We start from the raw sequence: 9002 nt of genomic DNA on the forward strand, positions 1-9002 counted from the left end.
ATGGATGAGTAAAACAGTTTTCTCTGTCTATAAATGCAGCCTTCAACACGTTAACCATTTCTTCTATAAAGGTATCTTCGTGTAACCATGTCGAAAATAACTCAACGACCCGATAGTTCAAGATTTCACGTAATAACTAAGTGCACCACTTTGTTGCAAAATTGCCAGCTCAGAATTCCAGAGGGCGTTAATTCTAATCCCGCAAATCACTAAGAATGTTAAGCTTCACAAAATGGTAGCGAGAAAAAGTTCTTCGAAACATCTCTGTTTCATAACGAGCCAGCTTCTTAATAAGAGGTACAGATGACTGCTTTAATATGAAAAGACTCGACAGTATTGCACGTTTGCTAATCCTCAAACTCGATCTTGTCCTCATGTTTATCAATATCCTTTTTCGGTAAAGAAATGCACTGTAAAAACGCACTAAACCTGAACAGACGAAATTAAGACTTTATAAAAAGAAAATTTAAAAAATCTGGAAATATACGATGATATTAGCAGTCTCTATATAGACAAATTTCACTTATTTGTTAAATAAATGTTCTGCTGAAGTGAATGGCTAGCATAATCTTAGCCTCCAATAACACTGTAGATTTAGGTCAAAGAAAGGAACTTGTGATCTCGTGCTTCATCTAATCGGACGGGAATGCTGCACTTCACACTCACACCTCGAATAAACAACCCTCAACGCCATTGTACTTGGAGCAGTATTCTTGGCCCGCTTTGCATGAACATATACTTCAACGATATCTTTCACCCTACGCAGTCGAATCAATATCTATATTCGGTTTTACGAAGAAATGTCATTTTACTGTTAATGATGAATCGGTATAACATTTAGAAGCAGGTAACGCCAACCTCAGACAGAACTCAGGATACGCTGATACGTCGCAGGAAACCCAGCTCGTGTAAATATTAGCGTTTTCATTAACTTGGACAAATTCCAAAATAATATGAAGTAAGAAGACGAGTTGGTACGTTCAACGGGCAAGATATGAGCCGTCTCTCAAGTATAAGTTTATGCATCTTGTGTATATATACACACATAAATGTGTGTGTGTGTGTGTTTATGTTTATGTATGTATATGTGTATACATATACATATATGTGTGTGTGTATATATATATATATATGTGTGTGTGTGTATATATATTATATATATTATATATATTATATATATTATATACATACACACACACACACACACACACACACACACACACACACACACACACACACACACGCACACACACACACACACACACACACACACACACATCCACACACACTCATATATATATATATATATATATATATATATATATATATATATATATTAGAGAGAGCGGGGGGCACAGAAACACCGAGAGAGAAAGTCAAAGACGAGGTTCACTAAGACGAACCCTCAGTGCCACCTTGCAACGCCTGAACTGCACTCCTGATTTACATGATAATGAATCTCTTTCACAGATGCAATGTGCTCATCGCATATTAAAGAATTTCACATTCCCGACATGAGCCACCCTGGAGAGTCTGAAAGGTAGATGGATGTGGCTGTCATCTTCACCTGTTGCCGCCCTTATCTTGGGGCCTGTGACGTCACTGATGGGAGTGTGACGCTATGATAGGCGTCACCCCACTCTTCTGTTGTGCTCTTAGCTCTGTGTGAACGTGTGATATATTTAATCACACACACACACACATGTGTGTGATTGTGTGTCTGTATATTTATACGTATAAATCTATAGAGTATACATATATCCATTTATACACACACATACACACACACACACACACACACACACACACACACATATATATATATATATATATATATATATATATATATATATATGTGTGTGTGTGTGTGTGTGTGTGTGTGTGTGTGTGTGTGTGTGTGTGTGTGTTTGTGTGTGTGTGTGTGCACACAAACACACACACACACATACACACGTGCATACTTTCATACTTGTCACAAGCATTTCTGGGAGCAGCCCTTTGCCTCTGGGTAAAATCTCTTATCTCCTCTAGCTTCTATCAAAAAGCTACGCAGCAACTCACTCGCATGAGATAAATAACCCAATTTCCCTTCGTTCCCGTGAAAGCTATCTTAGCCTCGGCAAATGGCTGATCTGGAGTTACCCTCGCCTTCATATTATGAGCGGAGAGCTAACTCCGACCCACCATCGTCCACCCTGCAACCAATGAAAGCAATAATGTTGTGGGATTTCATTATCATGTATGTGGGCACCCGCACGATTCAACGGTCATTCGGGACACTGGAGACGGCTTTCCTGACGTGGCGCGAGCGAAGGATGCGATACGGTGAAAGTACCGCTTTTTTTTTCTTTCGTTTTAACTGTGCAAGGCAGTGTCTTTGAAGGGAGAGCTAAGAGACGCGCGGTGAATCTTTATATTTATAATTATGATTACTTTTATTTCAGGTTCATCCACTAATGCCAGACATCTTGAATACATCAGCTTTCTCTCTAATGAGCTTTGACTTTTTTATCTTTCTTTGAGAAGGCATTAATTTATTCGCGGACACACAAACACACAGGGACACAAAGACACACACTAATACACACACACACACACACACACACATACACACACACAATCACACACACAAACAAACACGCACACATTCTCAATCACACACACGGGCACACACATACACACGCACGTACACACAAATAGGTGAAGAAGGAGCACCTTCTGCGGTCCCCTGTAGAGCTCTGTCAAACTCATTTTCATTCCCTGATTGGACTCGATGCCCCGAGATTATCACTGACCCCAAACCTTTGATCGGCCATCTAGCATGATCTTTCGTTCCTGAATGAGTTCTATAGGATTGATGTCACGGAATAAGTATTTGCTGACACCTTTACGTAAACATGATGCTTTGACATCGTCTGCATTTAATCACTTTTATCGTGAGTAACCCGGCGATGGGAGAGCCCGGACACCCTACTGAAGCTCAGAATTTTAGCATCATCACCCAGTCCTCTGATGAATTTGTCGAATTACTGATAATGTGCGATCTCCTACCCCATCTCATTCTTACAACTTTTTTTTTTCTTCCTATATCAGTAATTTCCTTTTATCTGTCTATTTCAATCTCGCTACTGGACTTTCTAGGCGATGTCCTGCACGAGCTCTCAGTCACACACTGTAGACTCACGTGTTGTTTGTTTGGGCACCTGACGTCACCGCAGTGCGTGTGTAAAGAGTCCAACTGCACTCCCTCTCAGTACGAACCTTGTCTCGCACCTGCTTAACCGTTTCATTGTTGAAGGAGCAGCTACACTAGCATTCTCCAATACCTAATTTCCCCTCATGGCTTCTGTGCCGTTCCCAGCTGCCTCCGGTGGAGTGGCACATGTCAAATAAAGTTCGTACTTACTGTGCTGTTTTTGAATTTGACGGAAAAGGCAAATCACATTTGATTGATGCTAATTATCAAAGATGATTTGAGCTTTGTTGAACAATCATAAAGATAAGATATAAATAAGAACAGCAACCACGATGTTAAAAGAAATAGCATACGTTAATAATAGGTAAACATTTGCATCGAGTAAACTAGGTTAAAGTGTATGCAACTGAGCCAACAGCCTCGGGGAGTTACTCGCCAGACTTCAGCGTCCAAGAAGATTTAGACTTCGCAACACCTTCCTTCCCACGTTTTTTTCTCTTTTATTTTTCTTTCGTCTGTGGTGGTTCTTATATTCCTTTAGCAAACAATTTACATGAAGATATGTACAAAAGGTCTCTCTCTCTCTGTGTATGTGTGTGTGTGTGTGTGTGTATGTATATATATATATATATATATATATATATATATATATATATACACAACATACACACTCACACACACACACACACACACACATACACACACACACACACACAAACACACACACATGTGTGTGTGTGTGTGTGTCTGTGTATTTATACGTATAACTCTATATAGTATACATATGAAAGCATTCTCACACGGAAGTACGTGTCGATGAATCATATTCCTCACCCTATTGCTGCTACAAATCATTTACAGGTATTGACCGAAATCCTGTTTACCTCGGCCGTATTGATCAAAGAATGTTGTGGCAGAATTTTGTTCATGTGACTTACTTTCATTTGCCATAGCTCACCATGTTGTACATCATATGCCTTGCATTTCTTTGATTAATTAATATATCATATTATTTGCTATGGACTCGTTATATTGCTAAAGAGTATCTAAATTGCCGAAAAAAATCTAATACTCTTTTAATTAGTAAAGAAACATGTGCCAATTGTACAATATTATATCATAATAAATACCATCACCTCATTTTTTCTTCCACTATTTGCCATGTCACATCTTCATCAGATTTATTTATAGCATTCAGTTCCTGGTGCTCGGCTTCCCCCGCGCGTCATCTCCTTCCAGCGTCCTTCCGTCTCCCCCTTTGAGCGTCTGCAGCCCCCTCTTCCAGTGTTCCTTAGTCTTCCCCATCCTTTAGTCTCCCCCTTCCACAGCCCGTAGGTCCTCCCAGCCTCCGCGCCGCCGTACCAGGGGTGACACAACATCCTTACGGTTTGTAAACTCGCACGTGCATTTTCGCGACTTTGTATTTCTGCTCGTGGATGAGCTGCAGTCACTGGGAGCTTCAGTGACTCTAGCGTGCTCCACAGCCTGAGCTTCTGATGAAGGAAGGATGTGACTGGCAGACGTCGGTGAAGCGTCCACAGGTTTGGGAGCGTCTTTGTTGTCCTCTTCTGAAGAGACTTGGATTGCTAAACTTAGGGAAGTCTTGGAATTGAGATTCTCTTCTTCAGTGGCTGTGGGACAAGGCACAGGTTCCTCCTGACTGGGGTGAAGGAATCCGGAGCGAGGCAGACCGTAGCGAGTCCGCAGATTAAGACTGCTGTGACGCGGCTCTGAGCGGATTTTTGCCCTTTGGCAGTGACGGCTCATGTGGAGATTATGACGAAAGCTGCTGTGGCGAGGAGGAAGGCAATTCCCGGACGCAAGATGAGTTTCAAGAGGCAACGGATTGTCGACGACGACCTTGGTAGAGTGGGAATCATTGTGGTGCTTCGAGACCCTGTCCTCGAAGAGAGCGGAGAGCCTAGCCTTCTTACCGTCCTCCGAGTGGAGCGCCGTCTTCGCTGGGTACGGAAACAAATGTCAGAGCACTTAAATCTGTTGGATGTGAATGTGCAGGTTTATACACCTGATTTTATGACAGATCTCGTTAACATTCACTTGCGTGCACGTGAGAAAGGAAAGGAGAAGCAAGAAATAGAGATCTCTATAAACAAATAACCAGAAGAAGTATTTCTCCCTGCGGAGAAGAAGGAGCGAAAATCCGACACAGCAGAAATAGCGGAGGATATTTACCGAGCACTGATAAGCGGCGAGACGGGAGGGCTGGCGACTGCTGTGGCGTCTGGTTGCTCTGGCGGCTCAGGCGACGGATCAGACGACGGACACTGGACACACGAGGCGTACCCTGGGGACACACGCAGGCTGTTAGAATCATAGTGACATCCCTGGTGACTTGCAGCAAGCAAAGTGGATAATCCATTTGAAATAAGCTTTATTTGTATTCAGCAACTGGCTCAGTCGCGAATGAGAACATTTTCCGTGATCTAAATAATCTATCAGGGTTTACATATCATACAGCAGGCAGCAGTTGTAGGTAGCATCAATAATCACCAGGGTATGAGGCAGTCAGTAGCAGGGAATGAACAGAGTTTAGTTATCCTAAACACGGGTTTCCCTCGAGGTTAACCACCGGTCATGGAGCCCACTGCAAAGACTAACCGATGGACCCAAACAGTGGCATCGTCATTTTTAAGGCGACTTAAAATAACAGAATAATCCTTTCTTAAAATACAGGAGATTTACTGTTGTTACTATAATCAACGAAAACCTTTCTATCTGTAGAGAAAATGCGTGTTTCTCAGATTAAGAATGTCGCGTCGCTTCCTGCAGGTCGGGGATAGGAAAAGCTCTAAACACAGGAAGCTGAAGAAATCATACAACCGATGACTCCGTCCTTCGGTAAACGCTCCGATTAAGTTTCCGAAAGGCATCACACAAAGGGGGAAAAAAATCGAGACAGAAAACGAGAAAAACAAAATGACTAAGAACTCACCTGACGGGACTCGACAGTGTTATCGAGCAAGGGGTCTAGGTGAGATTCCTCCTCGCTCACCAGAATGTCCGCCGTGGAGCCTCGCTCGGGCACGTGGGCCGTTTGCTTGACGCAGGCGATGTTGTATGGCAACCTGGCGGGGCACAGAGAGGGAGACGTGAGCTGCCTTTGTCTGGGGACTCAGGGGCTGCGATGACGACGATGTGTATATATGTATGTTTGTATATGCATATATATATATATATATATATATATATATATATATATTTTTTTTTTTTTTTTTGTTTTTTACAGCCAATTATTCCACTGCGGGACTTAGGCCTCTCTCAGTTCACTATTGCAGTCTCACCCTTGCCTGATTAGATGCCCTTCCAAACCAAATATAAATATATATACATATATGTATGTATATTCATATATATATATATATATATATATGTATATATATTCATATATATACATATATATATGAATATATATATATATATGTATATATATATTCATATATATATGTATATAAATATGAATATATATAAATATTCATATATACATTCATATATATATATATATATGTATATACATATATAACCACACACATATATGAGTATGCATATATATATATATATATATATATATATATATATATATATATATATATAAAGAGTAACAAAAAAAAAAACGAAAGAAGCAGGCGGGGAACCGGAGAGACAAGGAAACATATTTAGGTAAACAGACGGAGAGCAGACAAAAAGGCCGACTGACCTGACGGGTATCTTCTCCTCCCAGTACACGTCTCGAGTAGTTTCCGGCACCAAGTTATGCACTTCGTCCACCAAAATCCACGAGACCTGCAAATATCCATTTTAAAAAATCTTCTATAAAGACACACACATAAGTACATATATAATTACAATATATATATATATATATATATATATATATATATATATATATAATGTTTGTGTGTGTGTCTGCATGCATTTTTACACACACACACACACACACACACACACACACACACACACACACATATATATGTATATAGATACATATATATATATATATATTCATGTGTGTATTTACACATAAACATGCACATACTATGACACACACTTGTTGAAATGTAATTTAAATGTTTTTCCCTCTCTCATGTAGTTATTTGTGCAAATCATTAGTAAAAAAATCTAATTTGTGCGTTTTTTTAAATATAAAACTATACAGCTAACGCATCCCGCAGCAAAGTCACTGTCACCGGTCCCATGATTTTTTTTGGGGGGGGATATCATGAGGAAACAAGAACACTCTTACGAAGAGCTATCCGGAATTAAGATATTAATTTGAGGAATTGCACAGAAGTAAAATATTTATGTAGGGGGCCTTATAGAACAAATATGTTCCTAAGAAGAAGTGCACGGGGACAAAATGTTACATCCAGAAATAAGATATTTTTATGAACAACTGTCCGGTATTGCTATTCCTGCAGCGAAGTGCGGATGAAGTCGAATATTCACAAGGAATCAGACGGCTCCGTGTGAGACCAGGTAGCCGCACACACCTGCATGTTGCGGTCGATGCGGCTGTTGACCTCGAAATCGTCGTCGTCTTCGCCGAAGGGGTTGACGAGCGTCTCGGCCACGCGGAGCCAGCCCATGTAGAACACGAACTGCAGGATGGCGAAGACGGGCACGTAGGTGTCCACGTCGTTCGGCTCCAGCCCGGGCGTCTGGCTTCCGATGACAGTGACCAGGGAGAAGCTGTACACTGCCAGGGTCACAACCTGAGGGGACAATGGCAAAGGAGCGAGCGTCGAGATTTTTGTTAAACAGAAAAGTACTAATAAACGTGAAAATGAAGTGAAGCAGAAAGTGAGTGATGGGAAAAGGTGTGTCTGTGATATTATTTTAATATTTCCCTCCACCGAGCAACCAAACAGTAAAGAAATCACATAATGTTAAATTACATTAAATGTATTTACTATTAACTTATTGCTGTAATGCTGCTTCAGTGTGTAATCGCAGATAACTTGGTTTGCTTATTTACGTAGATACTTTACATCACTCCTCGTATTTACACAACTTCATGATCTTTTACTTGTGCTGCATATGCACCAACTGTTTACATACCTGAGTGTACACAAGTGGGATTGGGATAGAATCGTAGCCCAACAACCGTCCATTCTTGGTTCTGTAAACTGTCAGTTCCTCCAGGAAGAATTTGATGCTGCTTTCGCTGGTGGCCAGACCCTCCTCGTATGCTCTCAGCACTAATGTTTTCGCCCAGAGCAGCGGCAGCCAGTGCTTGCTGGGGAAGAGCAAAGGATAAGATAGAGAATTAGCAAGATGCAGTATTACATAGCATATTATTGGAGTGGAGATGCGCACGTGACGCTTAGAACATATCTAATTTTGAAGGAACCATGGGCACCTCAGGGAAATGGAAATATAACATTGTCTTTGAGAAAGTTATAGTTAAAATGAAAATAAAAAGAGCGAGCATTGAAAACTCTCAAAACTTGTTTTTTAATTACAGATTTGTTAAAGACGCAAGAGGAGAAAAACGTATTAAAGAAAGGTATGACTTGCATGCTATTATGAAAATATTTACCCCGAAACTCAAGCATCGTTTCGAGTCCTGGCTCGTGTTCAAGCAGCATTTCAACTCTTGGCTCATATACTTTCCAACTTTCTAAACTTTCCAAGTATTCCTTTCCAAACGAGAGTTTATGCGATGTCAGATTTTTTTACTCTTTTTATACTTTTTCGTTTTCTTCTTAAAAAAAAAAAAAAAAAAAATACTCGTCATCCAGTGATATTTGCCAAGCAGATAGTAATGTAGATATCATATTGTAACTTC

General features: G+C 40.6%; 1 protein-coding gene across 1 annotated transcript in view; it reads right to left on the reverse strand.

Moving 5' to 3' along the window:
• Nucleotides 1-4256: 4256 nt before the first annotated feature.
• LOC125031570 (bestrophin-4-like) overlaps nt 4257-9002 on the reverse strand; it is a 13499-nt gene continuing 8753 nt past the window's right edge. The window contains exons 5-10 of the mRNA XM_047622450.1: nt 8273-8450; nt 7705-7926; nt 6912-6997; nt 6150-6282; nt 5390-5501; nt 4257-5157 (exon numbers count right to left, since the gene is read on the reverse strand). Of these exons, the coding sequence (XP_047478406.1) occupies nt 4505-5157; nt 5390-5501; nt 6150-6282; nt 6912-6997; nt 7705-7926; nt 8273-8450 (1384 nt within the window). The 3' untranslated portion in view covers nt 4257-4504. The remainder of the gene's footprint in view (nt 5158-5389; nt 5502-6149; nt 6283-6911; nt 6998-7704; nt 7927-8272; nt 8451-9002) is intronic.

The sequence above is a fragment of the Penaeus chinensis genome, chromosome 13, assembly GCF_019202785.1.
Source record: "Penaeus chinensis breed Huanghai No. 1 chromosome 13, ASM1920278v2, whole genome shotgun sequence".
Lineage (NCBI taxonomy): Eukaryota > Metazoa > Arthropoda > Malacostraca > Decapoda > Penaeidae > Penaeus > Penaeus chinensis.